The 27,396-nt window shown below is 39.9% G+C and overlaps 1 protein-coding gene across 8 annotated transcripts in view; it reads left to right on the forward strand.

Moving 5' to 3' along the window:
- The window catches only part of MAP4 (microtubule associated protein 4), a 170,781-nt gene that overhangs the window by 36,444 nt on the left and 106,941 nt on the right, over positions 1–27,396 (forward strand). For all 8 annotated transcript variants that reach the window (XM_032649821.1, XM_032649823.1, XM_032649825.1 and 5 more), the window contains one exon: positions 24,124–24,365. In XM_032649821.1, the coding sequence (XP_032505712.1) occupies positions 24,143–24,365 (223 nt within the window). In that variant the 5' untranslated portion in view covers positions 24,124–24,142. Of the gene's footprint in view, positions 1–24,123; positions 24,366–27,396 lie in introns of those variants that run through there.

A 27,396-nucleotide genomic window follows, 5' to 3' on the forward strand; every position in this document is an offset into this window, starting at 1 on the left:
ATATTTGTGACAATTAATAAACCAATTTTGATACATTATTATTAATTAAAGCTCATACTTTGTTTGGATTTAGTTTTTACCTAACGACCCTTTTCTGTTCTGGGTCTCATCCAGGATACCATATTACATTTAGTTGTTATGCTTAGGCTTCTCTTGGCTAGGACAGTTTCTCAGACTTGATTTTTGATGATCTTTTTTTTCATGATCTTGACAGTTTTGAGGAGTACTAGTCTGATATTTTGTAGAATTCCTTCAACTGGGATTTATCTGATCTTTTTCTTATTACTAGACCAGGGTTACCGTTTATGAGAGGAAGATTATAGAGGTAAAATGCCATTCTTATCACATATCAAGGGCACATACTGTCAACATAACTCATCACTGTTAACGTTAATCTTGATCACCTGGTTTAGTTAGTGTTTGTCAGGTTTCTCTTTTGTCTCCCTTTTCATTATTGTACTCTTTGGAAGGAGGTCACTATGTGACCCACCCACACTTAAGGAATCAGGGTTAAGTTCTACCACCTAGAAGCTGGAATGTCTAGACTAATTCTTTGGAATTCTTCTTCATGGTAGATTTATTTATTCTCCATCACTAATTTATTCAATCATTATTTATACCAGTATGGATTCATGAATACTTATTTTGTATTTTGGGTTACAATCCAATACTGTATTTTGTTGCTCAGATTGTTCCAGCTTTGGTCATTGGAAGCTCTTTCATTTGACCCCTGTGTGCCTTTCACATTCCCTCATTAATTAATTAATTATTATTTTTATAGCATTTCCTAACTTTCTGGCATTACAAGATATTCCAGGCTTTGCTTGTATATTTTCTGTCCCAGTCCTAGAATTAGTCATTTCTCCAAGGAGCCCTGTTTCCTGTGTAAGAGATGGTATTAGAAACCAAGCCCTGGACACCAGGTGTGCTTGTTGCTTACTGGAATGCCCCAGAAGATTTTAATTAAAATTTATCTGTGTTTTTTTAAAATTAATTAATTAATTAATTTTTGGCTGCGTTGTGTCTTCATTGCTGCACATGGGCTTTTTCTCTAGTTGCGGCAAGCAGGGGCTACTCTTGGTTGCGGTGTGTGGGCTTCTCACTGTAGTGGTTTCTCTTGCTGTGGAGCACGGGCTCTAGGTGCACGGGCTTCAGTAGTTGTGGTGCGTGGGCTCTAGGGTGTGTGGGCTTCAGTAGTTGCAGCATGTGGGCCCTAGAGAACGCAGGCTTCAGTAGTTGCGGTGTGTGGGCTCAGTAGTTGGGGCACACGGGCTCTAGGGTGCGTGAGCTTCAGTAGTTGTGGCACACGGGCTCAGTAGTTGTGGCTCGCGGGTTCTAGAGTGCAGGCTCAGTAGTTGTGGCACACAGGCTTAGTTGCTTCGTGGCATGTGGAATCTTTCCGGACGAGGGCTCAAACCTGTGTCCCCTGAATTGACAGGTGGATTCTGAACCACTGCGCCACCAGGGAAGTCCCTATCTGTGTTTGAACAGAGTGGAAATGTCATATTTATGGGAAAATATTTAGGCTTGTTCCTAATTTAGACTTCTTTCTCCCATTCTTTTCTATCTCCTTTTGCTGTGGTTTTATGGCAATATAGTACTAAATCTTAAAATATGTATCATGTAAAATGCCATTAAACTAGTGGTCTGTAGCTGTAATATATAGAATTTTAAACCATTAGATTACTGCCTTAGGAAATAGGAGTATGCATTCTTGCTCTTTCCTTAAAGCAGAGATATCAGGACAGAACTTTTCATGTCATTGATTAAAACCCTTCAAAGGAGTTAGTGGTTGTAACTTCCAGGAAAGTAAGACATTTTAAAAAATTAATTTATTTTTATTATTGGCTGCATTGGGTCTTCGTTGCTGCACACGGGCTGTCTCTAGTTTCAGTGAGCGGGGGCTACTCCTCGTTGTGGTGCACGGGCTTCTCGTTGTGATAGCTTCTCTTGTTGCAGAGCACGGGCTCTAGGCGCGTGGGCTTCAGTAGTTGTGGCACGTGGGCTCAGTAGTTGTGGCTCGCGGGCTCTAGAGTGCAGGCTCAGTAGTTGTGGCTCATGGGCTTAGCTGCTCCGCGGCTTGTGGGATCTTCCTGGACCAGGGCTCGAACCCGTGTCCCCTGCATTGGCAGGCGGATTCTTAACCACTACTCCACCAGGGAAGTCCCCAGCTATAGGATTTTTGTAAAAATATGTTCATTTGGCTCTAAATGTTGTCTTTGGAATAAAGTATCTTGAAGTATCTTTGTTAGGCGATTTGGTTAATAAACATATCTCTATCCTAAGGGCCAGTCTAAATTCCTGTTTTGTTAGGATTGCCAAAGTTTTTGTATTTGATTAGGTTGTAACATGAGCATTCATGACTTAGTCTTTCATGGGAATGGCTATTTACAAGTAATTTAATCCTCTGTGAACCTCACAAGGCAAACTTAATCCTAAATCTTTAAGTAGCAGTCTAAACTGATGGAATAATAGACAGGTGGGATTTATGTTTACCCAATTACTGCAGCAATTTTGGCCAAAACATTTGAATTAGTATTCTGATACAGTATACTAATTAACAGCAATTGTGTCGCTTCTTTGTAAATAGCACATAGCTATAAGTACTCAGGAGAAGAGAGTATGTGAAAGGTTTTTCTGTTCAGATGTATAGACTTTGCTCTTTAGATCTAATGACAGCAGTCAGGAGCCCCTAAATCAACATACTAGTTTTTTTCTAAAAAAATGTACGTTTGTATACATACCTAAAAAAATTAATATTTTTTAACATAGTGCATAGCGCTTAGTATTAGGTTAAGCCATACAAAAATGCAGTTTTGTTAGGTCAAAAACAAATATTGGGCTTCCCTGGTGGCGCAGTGCTTAAGAATCCACCTGCCAAAGCAGGGGACGCGTGTTCGAGCCCTGGTCTGGGAAGATCCCACATGCCGCGGAGCAACTAAGCCTGTGTGCCACAACTACTGAGCTTGCGCTCTAGAACCCATGAGCCACAACTACTGAGCCCATGTGCCACAACTACTGAAGCCCACGCACCTAGAGCCCATGCTCCGCAACAAGAGAAGACACCGCAATGAGAAGCCTGTGCGCTGCAGTGAAGACCCAGCGCAGCCAAAAATAAATAAATAAATTTATTTTAAAAAAAAACCCCAAAACCAATCAAATATCAATAATTTTATGTCGTTCCACTTAATAAATATTCAATACTTTTTTTTTTTTTTTTTTTGCGGTATGCGGGCCTCTCACTGTTGTGGCCTCTCCCGTTGTGGAGCACAGGCTCTGGACACGCAGGCTCAGCGGCCGTGGCTCACGGGCCCAGCTGCTCCACGGCATGTGGGATCCTCCTGGACCGGGGCCCGAACCCGTGTCCCCTGCATCGGCAGGCGGACTCTCAACCACTGCGCCACCAGGGAAGCCTTCCAATACATTTTGTTGACCTGAACAGAGTGAGATCATAGTCAAAATTGTAGGCTTAAAAAGGACTTCTGGATAATTCTTTTTTTAAAAAAATAAATTTATTTATTTATTTTTTGGCTGCGTTGGATCTTCGTTGCTGCAGCAGGATTTCTCTAGTTGCGGCGAGCAGGGGCTACTCTTCATTGTGGTGCATGGGCATCTCATTGTGGTGGCTTCTCTTTGTTGTAGAGCACAAAATCTAGGTGCGTGGGCTTCAGTAGTTGTGGCTTGTGGGCTCTAGAGCGCAGGCTCAGTAGTTGTGGCACATGGGCTTAGTTGCTGCACGGCATGTTGGATCCTCACGGACCAGGGCTTGAACCCGTGTCCCCTGAATTGGCAGGTGGATTCTTAACCACTGCGCCACCAGGGAAGTCCTGGATAATTCTCTTTACAAATAAAGTGAGGTGATTTGCCCCAGACCTTTTATCCAATTTATGGCTGAGGTTAAGAGAGGCCAGATGATCTGCCAATGAATGGCAAATTATTTTAAATTTGACTTGAGATACTGTTAAAACCTTGGATTTTTTCTTTCTCCTGTAGAAATAAAGGCATAACCTGAAGCTGTGTATTTGACCATAGACCTAGTGCCCATGGTACTCTTCATAGAAATGATCACAAGTACTGTTTTCACATGATGTCTACTTACATAGTATAATACATTAAAATTACTTCTTAGAAAATAAGGGGCTTCCCTGGTGGCGCAGTGGTTAAGAATATGCCTGCCAATGTAGGGGACACGGGTTCGAGCCCTGGTCCGGGAGGATCCCACATGCTGTGGAGCAGCTAAGCCCGTGTGCCACAACTACTGAGCCTGTGCTCTAGAGCCCACGAGCCACAACTGCTGAAGCCCACACGCCTAGAGCTTGTGCTCTGCAACAAGAGAGGCCACCGCAATGAGAAGCCCGCACGCTGCAACAAAGAGTAGCCCCTGCTCGCTGCAACTAGAGAAAGCCCGCGCAGCAACGAAGACCCAACACAGCCAAAATAAAATAAATAAATTTATTAAAAAAAGAAAATAAGGAAGTAATAGAGTAACAAATTATATAATGTTTTATGTAATTTATTAGTCTGTTATGGTATAAAAAGTTTTTAATAATTTCATTCATATTTTAAGATACAACTCAGATGTGAGAGCCAATGTCAATCATACTGTTTGGGATGGATGCCTCTGAGATTTTTTTTTTTTTTTTTTTTTTGCGGTACCTGGGCCTCTCACTGTTGTGGCCTCTCCCACTGCGGAGCACAGGCTCTGGATGCGCAGGCTCAGCGGCCATGGCTCATGGGCCCAGCCGCTTCGCGGCATGTGGGATCCTCCCGGACCGGGGCCCGAACCTGTGTCCCCTGCATCGGCAGGCGGACTCTCAACCACTGCGCCACTAGGGAAGCCCCCCTCTGAGATTTTCACAAGCATTTTTAAAGAGAAGTTTAAGACCCTTCATGTTTATGTGAACAACTGTTTATCTTGCTGCCTTTTCTGTGGTCTGTAACAAAGAAGAACCTGGTTCTTTCAACAACTAGAGTAATTTTTGGAAAGTCTCTTCCTCATTTTATTTGTAAAATGAGTATGTTAGATATGTAAGATCCCTGAATTAGTGTAATTAATGCTGTCTAATATATCTAGCATTTCAGTGCTTTAACACAAAGTTTATTTCTTGCTTCATGTGGTGATTGAAGAATTCCAGCTCCTTTGCATTCATTTGGTTGACAACAAAGAGCACCAGCAAGAAAGATCTCTCGTTGAATGTTTTGTGGGGAAGCATATTACTTCAGCTGGAATCCTGCTGTCTAGAACCTAGTATGGTCTCACCTGCAAGGGATGTGGGTGGGAGATGTTTTTCTGAGTGCCTAGGAAGAAGAAAGCAGATTGGTTGAGCATTGAGCATCTATGCTGTACTCCCATTCAGTTTGTATAATACATTCTTAAATTCTGTATTCACCACAAAAATCTCCTATTGCGTGCTACTTTTTGTATCTTTGATTACTCAGAATTTACTTCCAAATTTTCTTAAAAGAAATTTAGTTTGGGACTCTTTGTTATTTTAGTTTGTAAACTCTTTGGTGCTTGCTATATTTAGGAAAGTGTTTTTGTTTGTTTGTTTTTTTACCCCAAGATGGTTATATCATGTTATTTTCTTTTGTAATTTCATTTCTGCTTAAACTTTTTTTGAACCTCATTATGCCTTGCTTATTTTTGAAGGATTAAAAATGCATCTATGGCAAAAATCTCCCATTGCTTATACAAGAAATACACTAGAATATTGAACACAGCCAACACCAGAGCCACCAAGTCATTGTCCACCCATGTTCAGTCTGTCAGCCCACTAGCAGAAGGGAGAACAGAGAAACCTTACACTGTCTTTTAAAGGTCAGCACATGCAGACTTGCAGACCAATAAAGAAGCACATTCCAGTGAGGAGGCAAAGTTCTCTTTGCCTTCTGCCCACTTAAGATTAAACTTAGAGTCAGCAAAAGCCTTTCAGCTTTGATTTCAGCTGCTGTTTTAGTTATCCCCCCCAACCCCCTTTCCGTGATCCATTATATATACCATTTTGTACTTAACACCAAAACATATCATTCCTCATGGATCCATCCTATGTTAGTAAATCTGATGAGAATGTTGTAAGCCTAAGTATTAAATTCATTTTTTTCTTAAAATATATAATTCTCTCAAAATAATGCCACAGTTCAGTTTGCATTGTATTTGAATCAATACTTTCTTGTGTAGTTACCCCTCTGGTGAATCAAACCCGCCCCTCCCTTTGCAATTGCCTTTTTTTTTTTTCTTTTTTTAATTCCCAGACCAGGGATTGAACCCAGGCCCTTGGCAGTCAAAGTGAGGAGTCCTAACCACTGGACCGGCAGGGAAATCCCAGTTGCCTTTTTTTGTTGTTGGCAGAAAAACATATGCTATGTGTACCAAAGGTCTAAGTCTTTAGCTTTTAAAAATTATACTGCTTTGGGGGACTTCCCTGGTGGTCCAGTGGTTAAGACTCTGCGCTTCCACTGCAGCAGGCATGGGTTTGATCCCTGGTCGAGGAACTAAGTTCTTGCATTCTCAAGGGTGCAGCCAAAAAAAAAAAAAAAAGGACAAAAATTACGCTATTTTTGGAAAGATTAATTTTGTACAGAGTTGTTTCTAGATCCTAGTGTATAACCATCATCCTGGGATTTCTTTTTTTTTCTCATATAGGTTAATTGTACTATTACTTTGATACTGTGGCTTTCCTAGGATGCTGTGTTCATTTATCATTTTCCTGGAGTCTGTGCTGAAAGTTCATTTTTAGAAAGGGTGTCTGGAAAGTAAACTTTTTGGATTTACTGCATGTTTGAATTTCCTGCTTTGGTCCTGACTGCATAGATGGGTCAGGTATAAAACTCTACGTTCAAAATAATTTCTCTCAGTTCTCAAGGCATCACTCCATTGCTTTCTAGCATCCAGTGTTGCTATTAGAAGTCAGAAGCAAAACTGTTTCTCATAACTTGGTAGATACTGCCTGGGGAATTTTCTTTTTTTCTCCTTTCTCCCTTCTGTCCCTGTCTCTCTGCTCCCTCCATCAACCCTGTCTCCCCCATCCCCTTTTTTGCTGTGATATGTTATATGTACCTTTTTGTGTGTAAATATGTGCAAAATGTAAAGATAATAAAAAGATAAATATCTATGAATCTACCACCCAACTTACGAAATTGGACTTTTCTAAACCCCTTGTTGTCTCTTCCTTTTTGATTTTCTCCACGCCAGAGAGTATTGCTATTCTGAATTTGTGCCTCTCTTTGTGTTTATTTTATTGTTTATTTAATAAATGTTTTATTATGTTCCTGCCAGACTCTGTGATAAATACAGTAGATTCAAAATAAAATGCGTAGAAGGTTATAAGAATGGGTCTAGTAGTGTGTCACACATTATAGCTCCTTTCACGCTGAATTCATATCTTACAATATACATATCACTAGGAATTAATCTTTGTGTTTATTTTAATATAGAGTACAAATGTATGATTCCATTAACACTACGTGTTGAAATTCAACCATGTTGATATGTATATCTGTAGTTAATTCATTTTCAATGCTGTATTGATTTTATTATATGTATTAATATAAAATTTAATCTGTTCTCTGTTGATGTACATTTGGGTTGTTATCAGGTTCTTGTTATTATGAATAATACTGCTTTGACATTCTTGTACATGAATGCAAGAGTTTGTATACAAATTCTTATAAACAGTGATTTACTGTTGTGTAAAATGATTGTATCAATTTACAGCAGTGCAGGAGAGGCCTAGTTGCTGATCATCCTTCCTGATGCTTGATATTATCTGACTTTTTCATTTTAGCAATTCTGACATGTATTTATTGGATATCAGAGTAGTTTTAATTTACCTATCCCCTGGTGATTAGTAAAAGTAAGCACCTTTTATGTTTATTGGATTTTTGGATAGGCTCCTATAAGAGGTGACTGTTATGTTTTGTTGTGCTTTTTATTTGTAGAAGTTCTTTATATGTCCCATATATGAGTTCTTTCTTTTTACATATTGCAGATATCATCTTCAACTCTGTGGTTTGCTTTCACTCTCTTAATGGTATATTTGGATGGATATAAATTCTTTAATGTTGTCCAATTTATCATTTCTAGCCCTTTATGGTTAGTGAATTGTGTGACCTGTTTAAGAAACCTTTGCTTATTTACCACATGAGCATGAAGACACTCTTCATATTATCTTCTAGAAGCCTTATTTTTTTTTAACACCTTTATTGGAGTATAATTGCTTTACAATGGTGTGTTAGTTTCTGCTGTATAACAAAGTGAATCAGCTATACATATACATACATCCCCATATCTCCTCCCTCTTGCGTCTCCCTCCTACCCTCCCTATCCCACCCCTCTAGGTGGACACAAAGCACGGAGCTGATCTCCCTGTGCTATGTGGCTGCTTCCCACTAGCTATCTATTTTACGTTTGGTTGTGTATATATGTCCATGCCACTCTCTCACTTCATCCCAGCTTACCGTTCCCCCTCCCTGTGTCCTCAAGTCCATTCTCTATGTCTGTGTCTTTATTCCTGTCCTGCCTCTAGGTTCTTCAGAACCATTTTTTTAAAAATTCCATATATGTGTGTTAGCATATGGTATTTGTTTTTCTCTTTGTGACTTCACTCTGTATGACAGTCTCTAGGTCCATCTACCTCACTACAAATAACTCATTTTCGTTTCTTTTTATGGCTGAGTAATATTCCATTGTCTATATGTACCATATGTGCTTTATCCATTCATCTGTCGTTGGGCACTTAGGTTGCTTCCATGTCCTGGCTATTGTAAATAGAGCTGCAGTGAACATTGTGGTACATGACTCTTTTTGAATTACGGTTTTCTCAGGGTATATGCCCAGTAGTGGGATTGCTGGGTCGTATGGTAGTTCTATTTTTAGTTTTTTGAGGAACCTCCATACTGTTCTCCATAGTGGTTGTATTAATTTACATTCCCACCAACAGTGCAAGAGGGTTCCCTTTTCTCCACACCCTCTCCAGCATTTATTGTTTGTAGATTTTTTGATGATGCCATTCTGACCTTTAGCCTTATTGTTTTATCTTTCACATTTAGACCTGCTATCCATCTGGACTTGATTTTTGTGTATGGTGTGAGGTAGAACTCAAGATATATTTTCCCCAATAGTTGGATATCCAGTTGACTCAACACCACTTATTGAAAAGACAGTTCTTTCCCTACTGCTCTGCACTGTCACATTTGTCATAAGTTAAGTGTGCATATGTAGTGGTTCTGTTTTGAAACTGTTCTTTTGTATTGGGCTCTTTCTTGTCAGTTGTGCCAGTACCACAGTGTCTTCATTATTGTATTTATATGTAGTAGGTTGAAGCATATGAAATGGGCACATTTTTAGTTCATCAGTTTTTAGCAATTTCATATGATTCAATCCAGTAGTAAGTTTTCAAATACAGTAACTTAAGTTCTTCTAAGTTTGTTCTCTAACATAGTCTTGGCTATTCTTGGCTTTTTGCATTTTTATATAAAATTTAGAATTGGCTTTTGAGTTTGAATTAAAAAGAAAAAACTATTGGAATTTTGCTTGGAAATGTTCATTCTGTAGATCAGTTTGGAAATAGTTGACATTTTAAAAAATACTGAGTCTTCCAGTATATAGTACATAATCGTGATATATCCTGCCATTTATTTTTATTTATTTATTTATTTTTTGCGGTACGTGGGCCTCTCACTGTTGTGGCCTCTCCCGTTGCGGAGCACAGGCTCCGGACACGCAGGCTCAGCGGCCATGGCTCACGGGCCCAGCCGCCCCGCGGCATGTGGGATCTTCCCGGACCGGGGCACGAACCTGTGTCCCCTGCATCGGCGGGCGGACCCCCAACCACTGCGCCACCAGGGAAGCCCCTGCCATTTATTTAGGTCTTTAATTTCTCTCTCTCTTTTTTAATATGTTTTCTAGTGGTCATGGGTATCTTTCATTAAAGTTATTCTTAGTTTTTTAAAAAAATACCATTGTTGGGCTTCCCTGGTGGCGCAGTGGTTGAGAGTTCACCTGCCGATGCAGGGGACACGGGTTCGTGCCCCGGTCTGGGAAGATCCCACATGCCGCGGAGCGGCTGGGCATGCCGTGAGCCATGGCCACTGAGCCTGCGCATCCGGAGCCTGTGCTCCGCAACGGGAGAGGCCACAATAGTGAGAGGTCCGTGTACCACAAAAAAAAAAAAAAAAAAAAAAAAAAAATACCATTGTCAGTGGTATTTTTGAAAAATTTGTTTTCCAATTATTTTTGCTGTATGTGGAAATACAGTTGGAGTTTTAGCAATTTACCTGGAGTTCAACAACCTTGCTAAATAAATTCATTTACTGATTCAAATAGTTTATTTGATTTTCTCTATATTTTCATAGTTACGTTTCCTGCAAACAATGACAGTGTTTTGTTTTGTTTTGGTTTTTTTGGGCTGCGTTGGGTGTTCGTTGCTGCGTGCGGGCTTTCTCTAGTTGCCGTGAGCGGGGGCTACTCTTCATTGCGGTGCGTGGGCTTCTCATTGCGGTGGCTTCTCTTGTTGCAGAGCTTGGGCTCTAGTCGCTCGGGCTTCAGTAATTGTGGCCTGTGGGCTCAGTAGTTGTAGCTCGTGGGCTCTAGAGCTCAGGCTCAGTAGTTGCGGCACATGGGCTTACTTGCTCTGCGGCATATGTATTCTTCGCGGACCAGGGCTCGAACCTGTGTGCCCTGTGTGGGCAGGCGGATTCTTAACCACTGTGCCACTAGGGAAGTCCCCAGAAACTTTAAAAGTTCTCTTGTTGCCTGTTAAAAATGCATAGGGAAATGAAAAAAATTAATATTTAGTACACTGTTATTTAAAACATTAGAAACTTTGAGAATTAAGATGTTTTATTTCTTAGTAAAAAACTTATCAAGAGTAGTTTCTTCTCTTCTTGTGACTTATGATGTGGAATGGGCATCTTTTCTCTGCCTTGGCAAGTTGTCATATTCCTTTCTAAGTTTGCTTCCAGGATTTTATCGTTTGGATTTTCAGTGTCACAAAGTATATTTGAGAATTCTTTTAATGTGAAGTTTCTTGCCCAAGTCACTTCCTCCAGGACATCCTCATCTTTTTTACCAAACACACATAGATAGACTCACCTTCACTAAATTCCTCCGGCTGCATATCCAGTCTTTTTTTTTTTTTTTTTAAATTTTGTTTATTTTATTTATTTATTTTTGGCTGCGTTGGGTCTCTGTTGCTGAGCACGGGCTTCCTCTAGTTGTGGTGAGCAGGGGCTACTCTTCGTTGCGGAGCGCAGGCTTCTCATTGCGGTGGCTTCTCTTGTTGTGGAGCACAGGCTATAGGTGTGTGGGCTTCAGTAGTTGTGGCACATGGGCTTAGTGGCTCCATGGCATGTGGGATCTTCCCGGACCAGGGATCGAACCCGTGTCCCCTGCATTGACAGGTGGATTCTTAACCATATCCAGAGTCTTTTGAATGACGGTAGCGTCAACATCCCACAGCGTAGCTGTTACTTCCGTAACTCCATTCACATTCGATTTGGATTTCACTTCCAATGTTACTCCTTTTTAGTTCTTTGCTGCACTTTCTTTTTTTTTTTTTTTTTTTAAAGGAATGCATGCTTTTTATTTTTTTAAACCCATTTGTTTACTTATTTATTTTTAGCTGTGTTGGGTCTTCGTTTCTGTGCGAGGGCTTTCTCTAGTTGTGGCAAGCGGGGGCCACTCTTCATCACAACATGCGGGCCTCTCACTATCACGGCCTCTCTTGTTGCAGAGCACAGGCTCCAGATGCGCAGGCCCAGTAGTTGTGGCTCACGGGCCTAGTCGCTCCGCGGCATGCGGGATCCTCCCAGACCAGGGCTCGAACCCGTGTTCCCTGCATTAGCAGGCAGACTCTCAACCACTGTGCCACCAGGGAAGCCCCTGCTGCACTTTCATTTTTGTTGACCAGTTCCTTCTTACAACTATCCGTTTTATAAAATGTCACATGGGTTTATCACTGGGAGATGAGGCAACACAACTGTTTGTGCATGAAATGAATAACAGATGCTCAGTGACCAGTCCCTAACATACTTTGTGATGTGATAGGTCACTGATCTTGATGCACACCTGTTATTTATGTAGTGATTTGTAGACTGAAGAGCTAGCAGCTAATTTTGTGCTTTATGCAATTACTCACAGTTAATATACTGTGGTAACTGGAACTTGAAACAGGTTGTTGAAGGACTGGTGTTTTTTAGCTAAACTATGGTAATTGAAATTTGTGGATGTTAGAACCTTGCAAAGCAAGGACTGCCTGTATTTGTGACAGAGATTGTATGGGCCTCAGAGTTTAAGCAATTTATTATCTGGCTCTTTACAGAAAATATTTGCTGACCTGCGATCTAAGTTCATAAGTTTACTTTTGCTTATAATTTTCCATTACTTTATTCTTGTCTGGTTTTGATATTGGGGTATATTACCAATAATCATATAGTAATCACTAGCAAATACCTAAAGCACATAGTGTTCCAGGCACTGTTATAAGATTTTAAATATTAACAGATCCAGAAGTAGTTAATTCTGTTATCTCCAACTTACATTTGAGGAAGCTGAAGTAAAGAAGTTAAGAAGCTTGCCCAAGGTCACATAGATACTAAATGGTAGAACCCAAATTTGAACCTCTGGTGGTCCAGTGTGGATCCCGGCCTCTACTATATTATACTTATATTGATATTAGTTTCATAAAATGAGTTGGGGAGCATTCTTTTTCTAATTTCTAGAGTTTGTGTTAGATCAGCACCTTAAACATTTAGTAGAACTCCTATAAAACCCTTTGTGGGGGCTTCCCTGGTGGCGCAGCAGTTGAGAGTCCGCCTGCCGATGCAGGGGACGCGGGTTGGTGCCCTGGTCCGGGAAGATCCCACGTGCCGCGGAGCGGTTGGGCCCGTGGGCCATGGCCGCTGAGCCTGCGCGTCCGGAACCTCTGCTCCGCAACGGGAGAGGCCACAACAGTGAGAGGCCCACATACCGCAAAAAAAAAACAAACAAACAAACAAAAAAAAAACCAACCCTTTGTGGGATATGTGTGTGTGTTTGTGTGTGTGTGTGTGTGTGTATTTGGAAGATTTTAAAATACTGTTCCAATTTCTTTAATTGATTTGGTACTGTTTAGGTTTTCTATTATATTTTGGATCAGTTTTTGTGATATATACTCTTTTAGGAATTGATGTTTTTTATCCGATCTTCAAATTTGTTGGCATAGTTTTATATTCTCTTTTTATCTCTCTCCTGCATTTGTGGCATTATTCATTTTCCTTCCTAAAATTGTTCATTTGTGCCTTCTCTTCTTTTTTTGTCAGTCCTCCCAGTGGTTTGTTAACTTTATCAGTCCTCAAAGAGGACTTTTGCTTTGCTTTTGTTTCTTTTTTTTTTTTTTAATGTATTTATTTATTTATTTGGCTGCATTGGGTCTGTGTTGCTGCACGCGGGCTTTTTCTAGTTGCTGCAAGTGGGAGCTAATCTTCATTGTGGTGCACAGGCCTCTCATTGAGGTAGGTTCTCGCTGCATAGCACTGGTTCTAGGCACGTGGGCTTCAGTAGTGTGGCACGCAGGCTCAGTAGTTGTGGCTCGCAGGCTCTAGAGCACAAGCTCAGTAGTTGTGGCACACGGGCTTAGTTGCTCTGCGGCATGTGGGATCTTCCTGGACCAGGGCTCGAACCCATGTCCCCTGCATTGGCAGGCGGATTCTCAACCACTGCGCCACCAGGGAAGTCCATCCTCTTCTGTTTCTTTGTGCTTTATTTTTGTTCATGATTTTATTTCCTTCCTTTGATTTTATTCAGATTTATTTTTATCTAACTCTTAAGATGTATGTTAACTAATTAATTTTGTTCTTCCTTTTCTAATATAAGCACTTAAGGCTGGAGACATTCTTAAATTCTCTCTTTAGGTGTATTCCACAAACTTTGCTATATAATATTTTTGGTATTATTCAGTTCTAGTATTTTTTCATTTCTATTATGGTTTAACTCATGGGTTATTTGTAGTGTTTTAAAATTTCCTAATACATTAAAAAATTCAGGTTTTTATTTCTAGCTTATTTATATGTTTCATAAATGTGGATTGTATAATAATTTTTAAAATATGAGACTTTATTTCCTAGTATACATTTATTTTAAAAAGAAAGTTTTCATGTGTGCTAGAAGAGAAAGTGTCTTCTCCAGTGTACTCTGTAGTCCAGTAGTTGAAACCTGTATACTGAGTTGCTCATAGCTTATATTGTATTTGCTGATTTTTGTCTACTTGATGTGTCAGTTGCTGGGAGAGGTGTATTACAATATCCCCCTATGAAGGAGGATTCATCTATTTCTCCTCATTACTATCAGTTTTATGTATTTTTGCACATCTGTGTTGTTAGGTATGTACAAGTTTGATATTTAATATTGATAACTCTTAGTGAATTAAACTTTTTGTCATTTTATTTCTACTAATGATTTTTTGCTTAGAGTTGATTTTGCTTGATATTTATGTACACCAATCTGGTATGCCTTTTTGTTACACAGTTGAATGTTCTGCAGTAGATGCTACTGGTACCCTGTCTGGATCCCTTTAACCAGCCAGTGTGTCTCTCAGCCAATGAGTGCCTTGACGAGGTTACAGAAACCTGGCCCCCTTCCCTCATGACGGCACTGACTCAGTGCTGCTGTTGTGCTCTACAGCTTCCCAGGGAAGAGGAAGAGAGGGGGCCTCGGCTAAAACCAGTGCTGGCTCCCTTCCTTCTACATCTTTCTCCTGAAGGCACTCCCTCTATAAACCACTTCTATAAAAATCCCATTTCAGGCTCTGCTTCTAGTAAACTGGATCTAAAGCACCTATCCTCCCAAAAAGGGAGAACTTTATCTCTTTCTAGTGTTAAGTTTTACAAATCCTGTTTTATGTTTCATTTTGATGAACTTTATCTTTAGTGTATTAGGTAGATTATTGCTTAATTCAGTAGCTCTCAATTGTGGGTGTCCTTCAGAATTAACTCTTAAAAACTGAAATTGCTCAACTCTGTCTCTGATTGGTTCTGTTCCACTGGCTTTTCACTTTTAACTCAGATCTTTTCCTCAATTTCAGGTAAAACGTTCAAAGTTATGGTAAATAATAACTTGAAAGAGTCCTTTGACTTTTTACTTTGCTTGTTCAGTTTTCACTTAAAAGTATTGCTTTTATTTTTTACTTCCAGGCTTTTTTCCCCCTCTTTTTGAGCACATCTGTAAGGTACTTTTATGTTAAAGGTAAGACATTTACCACCACTAAGGTTGTTCTATAAAGTGCCTACTAAGTACTCCCATAGAGTTTATGCCATCTTCTTTGCTGCTCAGAAGAGCCGAGCTACTGTGCCCCAATGCTGATTCCGTGCCTAGGACCAACAGTGGAAGGAAGAGCCAGCAGGCTCCTTTAGCTGGGCAAATGTCGACCCCAGCAAGAAAAGGCTGGTGTCGTGATATAGAACAAAGCACAATCAGTAGAATGCCTGTGCGTTTAATGAGTGCCTATGAGGTGGCCCTTTATTATACTAGATGCCTAGGATAAAAGGTGAAAAAGATGCTGTCTTTTGCATCTCAGAACTCAGAGTCCAAGGCAGGCTCTGAAAGAGACATACATTGTAGATAAATAATTACAGAAGTATCACAAATCCCTATCTACTCTTAGTTCTATCTTCCATTTCCCCTCACTTTCACTGACATTTTCTACAATAAAGTGTGGCATACTGTGGCTCTGAACTTCAGAGAGAAACTTCACTTGATGGAGAGGTTTTGTTTTTCTTTCTTTCTTTTTTTTAAAATTTATTTTTGGCTACGTTGGGTCTTTGTTGCTGCGCGCGGGCTTTCTCTAGTTCTGGCTAGCGGGGGCTACTCTTGTGGTTCGTGGGCTTCTTATTGCGGTGGCTTCTCTTGTTGTGGCACACAGGCCCTAGAGCTTGTGAGCTTCAGTTGCTGTGGCACGTGGGCTCAGTAGTTGTGGCCCGCGGGCTCTATAGCACAGGCTCAGTAGTTGTGACATACGGGCTTAGTTGCTCCTCGGCATGTGGGATCTTCCTGGACCAGGGCTTGAATTGAACCCGTGCCCCCTGCATTGGCAGGCGGATTCTTAATCACTGCGCCACCAGGGAAGTCCCAAGAGGTTTTTCTTAAATAAAATAGTTCTCAAAAGCTAAGAGCTGATCAAGTGTGATTACTTCATCCAATTTCCCCAGCTTAAAATTCTATAATATATTTGTTACTCCTTGACAGAGACATGTGAGCTGATACTATAGAGATTTAACATTGCAATAATTATAAAAGTGATAGTAACATGATGGTGGTAGCTGATCTCTTGAACAAAAAACGATTTGTTTTTGTCACATTGCATCATGTTGTTGTGCTTTTCTAAAAGCAGAGAGCTATTTTTGTTGCCCTGCCTAATAATGATAAGATGACCAGCATGGAGAGCTGGCTTGTCTGGTTACTCCCTGTTGGCTTTTTTTTCATGATTGCTCTGGCACGGGCCATGTTTAGAAAGTAGGAGAAATGAGGTGAATATTCTTAATTACTGATGACCTTCCACCTTTAATCTGTTTATTCTTTTTTTTCTTTGAGGTTTTTTTTTTAATTAATTTATTTTTATTTATTTATTTTTGGCTGCATTGGGTCTTCGTTGCTGCACGTGGGCTTTCTCTAGTTGCGGCCAGCGGGGGCTACTCTTCCTTGTGGTGCATGTGCTTCTCATTGCAGTGGCTTCTCTTGTTGCGGAGCACGGGCTCTAGGCATGTGGGCTTCAGTAGTTGCAGCACGCGGGCTCAGTAGTGGTGGCTCACAGGTTCTAGAGCACAGGCTCAGTAGTTGTGGCGCACAGGCTTAGTTGCTCCATGGCATGTGGGATCTTCCCGGACCAGGGCTCGAACACGTGTTCCCTGCTTTGGCAGGCGGATTCTTAACCACTGTGCCACCAGGGAAGTCACTGTTGATTCTTTTTCCAGTTCTGACTTTTTGTAGCTTTGGCATCTCTGATTAATTTCAGATTAGACATGGTTTTTATGAACTTCCATTTACCATTTTAGAACTGTCTGTTTAGTTATCCCCTTCGTTTTGTCGGCTTTTGCTGTTTTGGCCCATCTTCTGTATAAAGTAATCCACTAAGAGAAGATATACACATCACTTAGACATGGTCTTTCCCCTTTGGAACCTAGTAGGTTACAGGAGTTGCTAGTATATACAGCTCACTACAGTATAGATCAGACTGTACTGTTTGTTACAATAGAAGTATAGACGATGTATTAGTTCTGAATGGTACTGGGAGAACAGATTCTAAAAAGGAATCAGAGAAAAGGTGATAGGATGTGGATCTCGATTTCAAGACTAACAAGGAGAAAGTAAAGAGAATTTGAAGTGTGGAGAGCAATATGAGCAAGAGTATACAGTGATAAAGTCAATGGTCTGCTTGTAAAATGGCAGCTGGTCCCATGTGACTAAAGTATAGAGAGCCCCAAGTGGAAAACTGCTGATGGTTGTAGTAGGTGGTAGGACTGGGTCTTCTAGGATTGTGTGGTTTTGATATCACACTAAGGAGTTTTGTTTTGTTTTTAAATAGGCATTGGGGTCCTTTTAAATCAACTGGTATGTTTTCCTGATATTAGGACTCTTCCCAACTGCCTTTAAGAAGAAAAGGTAGAGCAAAAAATTTGATTTTGAAGTATAGTGATACCATTGTGTCAGGTTAAAGCAGAGACTGTAAAATTCCAAGATTTTGCCAGTTTTGTCACACCCTGCATCTGTGTCTGGTGTTCTCTGGGTCTCCTCTTAGTCTGATCCTCAATCCTGGTTTCATTTATAAGTGATTCATTTTCTCTGATTCTTTTTTTGTCATCTGTTAAAGTGAGGGAATTGGATCCTAGATTATTTGAACTGGTGTTTTTTAAAAAGCCTTTAGAGATCTTAAGTGTTTAGAAATAATTTATGGATAAGAGTAAGCAAACTCTGAATGTTTTTTTGTCTGTTAGACTGAGGTTAGACTAACTGGGATGAAAGTATTAAAAAATACTTCCTCTTTTTTCAAAATTTGGGGGCATTAGGTATTGAGAATCATCTTAAGTTTTGCTCTTCTTTTAAAAAAATTGAGATAAAATTGAAGATTTGGTCTTGAGGACAGTTATAACAGAAATGTAAGTGCTGTGTCATTGTCATCTCTTGTTTTGGCACATATAACTGGACTTCAGCAGACATCATGCCATCTGTATCACATGGCTAACGGTGGGAGGTATCTAGTGTAGATTCTTCTTGGGGAAATAGATTCAAATTCACTTGGATAGAAATGTGGCAGGTGCTTGTTTAGAGATCCAAAATGCATTCAGTCAGGACCGAATCTAAGCTGCCTGGATAGTCCCTGTAAGTAAGTAAGCTAGGCTTTAAGCCTTGTGCTGCAAGGTCTTAGATATGTGAATGTGTGTGTGCATGTGTGTGCAGTGTTTTTATACTTACAGGACAGGGCTTCCTAAACTAGCAGTGGGAAAAGGAACACTTTGTTTTGGGGACTACATGGAAGTAATGTGTATCAGTGTGTTCTTTCATATAGGAATGTCACTGGTTGATGGCCTCAGCTATTCTAGTAAGCAAGGGCTCTCTCCTGTTGCTAATCCTGTGATGAGCAGGACAAATGGTGGTGATGAACAGAACCCCGCTGAGCCTGGAAATTCCATCACTTGGTCATAGTACAGCTGTTGTCCTTGTAGTGGGTAGGGAGGCACCTGGGGGTGGAAAGTTAATATATTCCACAGGGGGTTTGGAGTTTATTGCTCAGGACAGTCAAGATGTTGCTGAGCTGTCTGTTGCTGTTTCCAGTCTGGTTCTGGGGAGGAGCAGGAGAAATTTAGCTTAGCTTCAGGGATCGTAAGTGCCTGTGAGCTGTATAAGGACCCCTAGAGGTCCTTAATAAATATTTGGTTTTACTTTGAATGAAATACTGTTTCAACTGAAAGTATAAATCAAGGTTTTCTAGTTAAATAAATTAAAAACAGAACACAGCCTCCAGACAAATAAGGTTCAGCTTTATATGTAATAGGCCTCTGAAAGAAATTCATTAAAACAAATCTGAGGAATAAAGTCCCCACTTAGTCACTGAAAGCTTGCTAGGCAAACTAAAAAAATCTCATGTTGAATGTGAAATCTTTATGATGCAGACTATACCTTTAAGCATGTCAGATTATAAATGGTCTCTGGGACTGTCTGGGATGCTGGGTTTCTTCCAAGCTTGAGGAATAAGCCCTACATTTTTGGCCACAGCACTGTCCTGGGATAGCAGCTTAGTGCTGGCTTCAGAATTCTCTGTCATGGAAAAAAAAGTGCAGAAGAAAATATTAGCCCACGTATCTTTACAGTTCTGTGTCTTGTCCATAACTCACCTCTCCACCCCACCCCCACCCCCCAAACAGAACAGAATATCCATCATGGGTACAATTTAAGTGAATATTATGAACAGTCTCCTACCTTTAAGAATTATTATTAAATGTTTCTTTTTTAAATTGGTTATTTGGAACTCAGAATACATTTTCCTTAGATAAACAATGTTATAAATGATAATTTTGGTTCTAAACTAGTCCCAATTACTGAGAAGAAAGTTTCTTTCTTTTTTCTAAAACTGACAGGCAGTGTTTTGAAAGGTGTTGAGCTTGCCCATGGCGTTGTCACCTCCCTTTCTCTTACCTCCTAGGGTCTCTGGGCCCACGTACCTTCTCCCTACTTTGGTACCTTATCCAGGTCTGCTTTGTTCCCTGAAATATTCCATGTTGCTAAATTATGTTCTTCCTTTTTATCCCAAAACCAGAAACTCAGACACTTTCAATGGAATTTATCTCTGGGGTTAGGAGGAAAGCTACTTGCTAACTAAAGTCACATAAGGTGGAATGATGGTCCTTCAAGGGGTGTATGTCCCCTTATTACCCCCCTTTAAATTATGAAATAGGATTTTGTACTTCAAAAGAGAATGCTGGCTGCTGCATTGAATGAATCTTGGTAGAAGTTTGAATCTTGGTAGAAGTTTGGCTAATGTGACCAAGTGAAATGAAAATATTACAGTGGTTATGAAAAGTGTGAGTATGTTGGTGGGAATTAGGCTTCTGTTCTTCCTTTTCATGAGTTTTCTTCCTCCAGTTTAGTTTCAAAGCAGCACTTTTGGTCAGGGGCAGGGATGGGGGGAGGTTAGTAAGGGAGGACAGAGGCAACAACAGGCCATTTGCAAACTAGAATGCTAATTTCTCATCAGCCAGAATGAGCACAGATCCCAACTGAGTGACTATAGATATGACTGACCTAAAATTTTCACAAGGACTTCTGGGAACTTGAAAACTTGCCCATACTTCTGTGCATTTAAGTTAGATATGAACACTATTTAATCTGTATAGACCTAGAAAATATATTTTTTTATTTTTTTAATTAAAAAAATTTTTTTTGCGGTACACTGGCAGGCTCTGGATGCACAAGCTCAGCGGCCATGGCTTATCGAGCCCAGCCGCTCTGCGGCATGTGAGATCTTCCCGGACCGGGGCACGAACCCGTGTCCCCTGCATCGGCAGGCGGACTCTCAACCACTGCACAACCAGGGAAGCCCTAGAAAATATTTTTAGTTCAGTAATTAATTCCAGAGTTTGTGATCTGAAGAAAACCATACAACAGAGAAGGCACTTGTGATCTCATTATGTATTCTTATTTACTCTTTATGAGCACATAGCTATTAATAGTAAAAGAATAGTCAAGAGGCCAAAATTCTCTTCTGTGCTTCATCATCATGTCCTGTCATTTCCTCTTGCCTTGGTTTACCTAGGTATTTTCAAAACGTTCTCAGCAGATAGTTTCACATCAGGCATGAAGTCAGAATGAAGGATCAGATGTCCAGAGTGCTATGCTTGAAAACGGTACGCTTTTGGTGCCTGGTTAAATAATATGGGGCTTATTTTCTGGTAGAGTGGTGTCAAGTCTCCTTTGATGTTAGCCAGAACTGGGTGGAGTTTCTTAAGCTCCAGTCAGATTTGCTCAAGCAGGCACTGTGCACTGGGTAGTTGGTTTTTAGTCTCTCCCTTTGCCGAAAGGCTTTTTTTTTTTTGCGGTACGCGGGCCTCTCACTGTTGGGGCCTCTCCCGTTGTGGAGCGCAGGCTCAGCGGCCATGGCTCACGGGCCCAGCCGCTCCGCGGCACGTGGGATCTTCTCAGACCGGGTCACGAACCCACGTCCCCTGCATCGGCAGGCGGACTCTCAACCACTGCGCCACCAGGGAAGCCCCTTTTTACCTTTTAATAAACCTGAACCCAGTTATAATTGAGAGTACTTGATGTATAAAATAATAGTCACACAGAGAATCTATATGAAGTTTGTTTATTTCTAATTTAAGTGATGAAACTGAATTATGAGTAGCTTATAGAATAGTCAACCTCAAGAATCGTTTAACATACCACTCTCATTTTACAGCCTAGGGAACTCAGCCCCGGAAGGTGACTCACTCAAAGCCATAGTGAGAATCAGACTGAACTAGTGAAGCATGGAAACTTCTTTTTTTTTTTTTTTTCCGGTACGCGGGCCTCTCACTGCTGTGGCCTCTCCCGCTGCGGAGCACAGGCTCCGGACGCGCAGGATCAGCGGCCATGGCTCACGGACCCAGCCGCTCCGCGGCATGTGGGATCTTCCCAGACCGGGGCACGAACCCGTGTCCCCTGCATCGGCAGGCGGACTCCCAACCACTGCGCCACCAGGGAAGCCCATGGAAACTTCTTTAACCAGCTTTCGTTTCTTGCCTCCTATCAACAAATCCATTTAAAGTTAACAGAACAGGGAACTATATTCAATATCTTGTAATAACCTATAACGGAAAAGAATCTGAAAAAGAATATGTATATAACTGAATCACTTTGCTGTACACCTGAAACATTGCAAATCAACTGTACTTAAATTAAAAAAATTCAAACTCAGTTAATTTTCTCTATTATCTATACAAATAGAGGAGGAAAAGCATAAATAGTCAATGAGAGAATTTTTTTAAGTAGATACTTCTCATTCACAAGGGTATGTTTTTGAATTTTCCTGTATATCCAGATTTGAGAAGAACACTGTGTCAGATCCATTTGTCCATAAAATACATAACTAAACATTTTAAGGCATGAACAAATATTGTGGCCTTAAATGATGCTGTTAAGTGTGGGATGACATTCAGTCATGAAGTTATTAAGATCAATTCTGGAGCACTTGCAGAACCAGCTTAACAGATCTGTAGAGCACCTAAGGAATTTATTATACTTACACATATTTTAGAATAGAATAACTATAAAATTGAGTAGTCTTCTCTTTAATTTATTGAAAACTGGGGCTTTTTGGCTAAAAGCCAGTATTTTCACTTCCACTAGCTAGTATTGCTTTTACAGGGTCATTTTCCATAAGTAGATTTTGTGTGTGTGTGTGTGTGTGTGTGTGTGTGCGCGCGCTTAAATCATACTTCTATTTATATGTGATGACATGAAAAGAATAGCTAAACTGTTTTGAGATGCAGATGTTGGGTGGTTGGATGCATGTACTGGGAGCCAAGTGACCTTCCCACTTCCAGCTGTCTAATTTTCTATCAATTTTACCCTCTTAGACTGAATTTAAGCTGCTGTTCATATTCCATGAACCACATGTCAGCCCAGAAAATGGTTTGGGAGGTTGGGAGGTTGGGAGGTTGGGAGGCGGGGAGGAGGGGAAAGATTACAGTGAATAAAAAGTTGCCTTTTGAGAATCTGTACTCGGATAAATGAGGTTTAAAATGTATTGCTGGTTTTGTCTGTATTTTCACCAGTGTCCTAAATTAGGAAAAGTTTGAGAAGATTGCATGAAGTAAGTGTCATAATTACATATTTCTAGGACAAATAAATCTGTTGGGCTCTTATTGTATGTTGTTAAAGGTGGTACAGGTGTTCCTTACAAGTTCTCTATGACAATGAAACTGCTTAATTATAGACATTCTTTATTGTTTTCTGTTCATAACAGCTTTCAAAGGCTAACTAGTAATAATAGCTATCATAGATAGAAAAGGGAAAAGCAGTTCCTCTTTATGGAACCCTTTGACATATGTCAGGCCTTTACAAAGTTCTTTATTTTTATTTTCTTTATTTTTGGCTGCATTAGGTCTTCATTGCTGCGCGCGTGCTCTTCTCTGGTTGTGGCGAGTGGGGGCTACTCTTTGTTGTGGTGGGCGGGCTTCTCATTGTGGTGGCTTCTTTTGCCGCGGAGCACAGGCTCTAGGTGTGCGGGCTCAGTAGTTGTGGCTTGCGGGCTCTAGAGCACAGGCTCAGTAGTTGTGGCGCACGGGCTTAGTTGCTCCGCGGCATGTCGGATCTTCCCGGACCAGGGCTCGAACCCGCGTCGCCTGCATTGGCAGGCAGATTCTTAACCACTGCGCCACCAGGGAAGTCCCCCATATACTTTTTAATTTCAGGTTATGTTTAAAAATGGAAAGCCTGGTGTTCTGCAAAGATGCTAATGTACATGACCACAGAGAGGGACTGCCTCCCCTAGGTAATTCAGGGAACGTTGTCTGTATTTTTCATGCCAGCAGGAAACTAGTAAGAGTAGTTCGGTTGACAGAGCCATGTCCAAGTGATTCATGAAGCACTGCTTACAAGATAAGGTCCATATTCCTAATCCCTGGTAAATAAAAGTGACTTCATTTGCCTGATAGTAATTAACCATTTTTTTAAAAAAATGGGAATATAACCTAATCTGACCTCCTTTTGTATATATTTTAAGAATTATTCTGTGACATGATTTGGAAATTAAGACAAATGGAATAGTTGAAAGGGTTTTAAGACTTGAAATCAAAAGACCTGATTTGAATCTTACTGGCTGTAACCTTGGATAAATTGAGGGGTATTTTTGCACTTCATTTTTCTTATTAATGAAAAGGACAAAATGGCACTTGCTCTATTTACCTCTCAGAGATGAAAGAAAAAGTGTTTACCTTGGGTAAGACTGTCTGTTACAGAGCTGTGATTTTCTAATCTATAAAATGGGAGAGTCTCTTTTAGCTCTAAAATTTTAGATTTTAATTCCTTTTTTGTTTAAGATGATGACAAGAGTTTCTAGGAATGTTTTTCCCTTTGCAGTTCTCATCGTATGAAACATTTTTTTCCCCCTTAACCAGGCAGTTGCAGTGGTGCAGAATGGCAGACCTCAGTCTTGCAGATGCATTAACAGAGCCACCTCCAGAAATTGAGGAAGAGATAAAACGGGACTTTATTGCCACACTGGAGGCAGAGGCCTTTGATGATGTTGTGGGAGAAACTGTTGGAAAAACAGACTATATTCCTCTACTGGATGTTGATGAGAAAACCAGGAATTCAGAGTCAAAGAAGAAACCATGCTCAGACACTAGCCAGGCTGAAGGTAAGTAATTAAGCCAGACTGGATAGATAGGTTCAGAAAGTAGATAAGGGATTACGCTTTGGGTCATAATCTTAGAAACCTTTGAGGAAACTGAACTGAGTTTTGTAGTATAGGCTAGTACCTTTCTCTTTATCTAAATTTCTTGGAAACCAAGGAGGTAGGTTCATTACCCTTCAGTAGAGTATGTGTTCTTGAAGCTGTAGATTACTCTTAACCCTAAAGTTCCTTCTGTAATGTCTCAACGGCTATATAATTTGCCTCTTAATTTCCTAAATTAAACTGTCTGCTGTGCCTTTTCTTTGAAAGTAGCTTTGTAAAGTTAGATACTTTAAATTCTGTATTTATACCAAGACAATTTGGAACAGAGTTAGATGCCACCTGTCTTTGAAAGTAATCCTAGGTCAGGATTAAAAAATGGGTTAAACCCTTTAAAAGAGATTTGCTGTCTTTATATATTGCTGGTCAGATTTGCTAACATTTGATTGAGGATTTTTGCATCTATGTGCATGTGGGATATTGGTCTGTTGTTTTCTTGTGAGGCCTTTGTCAGGTTTTAGAACTGAGGTCATGCTGACATCATAGAATGAGTTGGGAAGTGTTCCCTCCTATTCTGTTTTCTAGAACAGTTTGTGTCGAATTGATGTTTTTTTCTTTAATGTTTGACAGACTGTCAGTGAAGTCATCTCGATCTGGAGTTTTCTCTGTCAAGTTTTTAACTAGGAATTCAATTCGTTTAAGAGATACAGACCTGTTTTCTATCAAGTTTTCTATCTTTTCAAGTGAGCTTTGGTGTTTTGTATCTTTCAAGGAATTGGTCTGTTTCCTTTAAGTCATTGAATTAATGGAGATAAAATTATAATATTACCTTATTCTTTTAATGTCTGTAGGATCTCTTGTCATGTCCGCTCTGTTTTCAATTCCTGCTTGTAAATTTTAATATTTCCTTCCTTCTGCTTACTTTTAGTTGATTTGCTCTTTTTCTAGTTTTTTAAGGTGGCAGCTTAGATCATTGATTTGAAACATTTCTTTTCTAAAATAAGCATTTTTTAAAAATTGAGATATAATTGACATAAAACATTAGTTCCAGGTATACCACATAATGATTCAATATTTGTTTTTATTGTGAAATGATGACCACAAGTCTAGTTAACATCCATCACCATATATAGTTATGAATTTTTTTCCTCTTGTGATGAGAATTTCTAATATCTACTCTCTTAGCAACTTTCAAATATAGTACAGTGTTATTAACTATAGACACCATGCCATACATTGTATCCTCAGGACTTATTTATTTTATAACTTTTAAATTTTATTTATTTTGACTCCTTTCACCCATTTGCCCACCCCCCCACCTCTGGCAACCACCTAAAATAGGCTTTTTAAAAAAAATTTACTTATTTTATTTATTTTATTTTTGTCTGTGTTGGGTGTTCGTTGTGGTGCACGGGCTTTCTCTAGTTGCGGTGAGCAGGGGCTACTCTTTGTTGCAGTGCGCGGGCTTCTCATTATGCTGGCTTCTCTTGTTGCAGAGCACAGACTCTAGGCACGTGGGCTTCAGTAGCTGCAGCATGCGGGCTCAATAGTTGTGGCTCATGGGCTCTAGAGCTCAGGCTCAGTAGTTGTGGCGCACAGGCTTAGTTGCTGTGCGGCACGTGGTATCTTCCTGGACCAGGGCTCGAACCCATGTCCCCTGCATTGGTAGGCAGATTCCTAATCACTGAGCTGCCAGGGAAGTCCCTGAATATTTTTTAAAATACTGTTTTAACTCCAACATTGGCTTATTATATATATTTCTTTTAAAAATTGTTTTATATTTGACCTAGAGTTTACTGTGTATGTTAATTTCTTCCAGTTTGCCTTCCAGTAGTATTCTACCATTTCGTGTATAGTGTAAAATTCCATGCAAAATAGTAAATGTCCAATTCCTCTGTCATTTTTTGTGTTATTGTCATACACATAATTTGACTTATGTTAGTTACCTACCTTGTTACTATTTTTGCTTTAGCTTGTCAATTATCTTTTAGAATGAATAAAAATATGGGAAAAATATACCTTTACTCTAATTTTTACCATTTGGGGCATTCTTCATTTCTTTGTATAGACTCAAATTTCTGTCTAGCACCATAGTCCTTCTGCCTGAAAAGCTTGTAACACTTCTTCTCTTATAGTACAAACCTGCTTAGCAGTGAATTCTCTCAGCTTTGTTTTATTTGAAAAACAAACCTAAAGTTTTGGAAGGTACTTTTTGCTAGGTGTCCTATTCTGTGTTACTTTTTTCTTTCAGTAATTTAAAGGAAAATTAGTTGTCCTACTTGCATAGTTTCCTATGAGAACCTATGAGAAATCTGTTACAATCTTGATCATTGTTCTCCCCCCACTCCCACCTTCCAGGCTATCTTTATCTTGGGTTTTTAGCAGTTTGAATGTGTTGTTTAGGTGATATTTTGTTCAGTTTGAATGTGTTGTGTTTAGGTAATATTTTGTTATTTGTCCTTCTTGGCTTCTCTGAGCTTGATCTGTGCTTTGCCTCTTTCTTTCTCTCTTCTTCTTTTGGGATTCCAGTTACATTTTTGTTAGATTTTTGAGTATTGTCCCACAGTTCTTAGATGCTCTATGTTTCATTTTGGGTACTTTCTTTTCATCTATCTTAAAATTCCCTGATTTTTTTCCTGGTTGCACTGAGTCTAATGATGAGCACTCAGTGGCATTCTTTATCTTTAATATCTTTACTGTTTTTAACTTCTAGCATTTCTGTTTGACTTTTAGAGTTTCCATCTCTCTGCTGAAATTATCCATCTGTTAATGCATATTTCTATCTCTTCCACTATAGACTTTAACACATTAATCATAATTATTTTAAATGTCTGTCCGGTAATTTGAACATCTGGGTCATCTCTCAGTCTGATTATTTTGTCTCTTTACTGTTTTTTTCTGGTACTTTTTATGTGTATCTTAATTTTTTAGTGAATGCTGGACCTCACATGTAAAACAGTAGAGACTGAAATAAAATATTTATGCCTGGAAATGA

This window comes from Phocoena sinus, chromosome 11 (assembly GCF_008692025.1).
Source record: "Phocoena sinus isolate mPhoSin1 chromosome 11, mPhoSin1.pri, whole genome shotgun sequence".
Taxonomy (NCBI): domain Eukaryota; kingdom Metazoa; phylum Chordata; class Mammalia; order Artiodactyla; family Phocoenidae; genus Phocoena; species Phocoena sinus.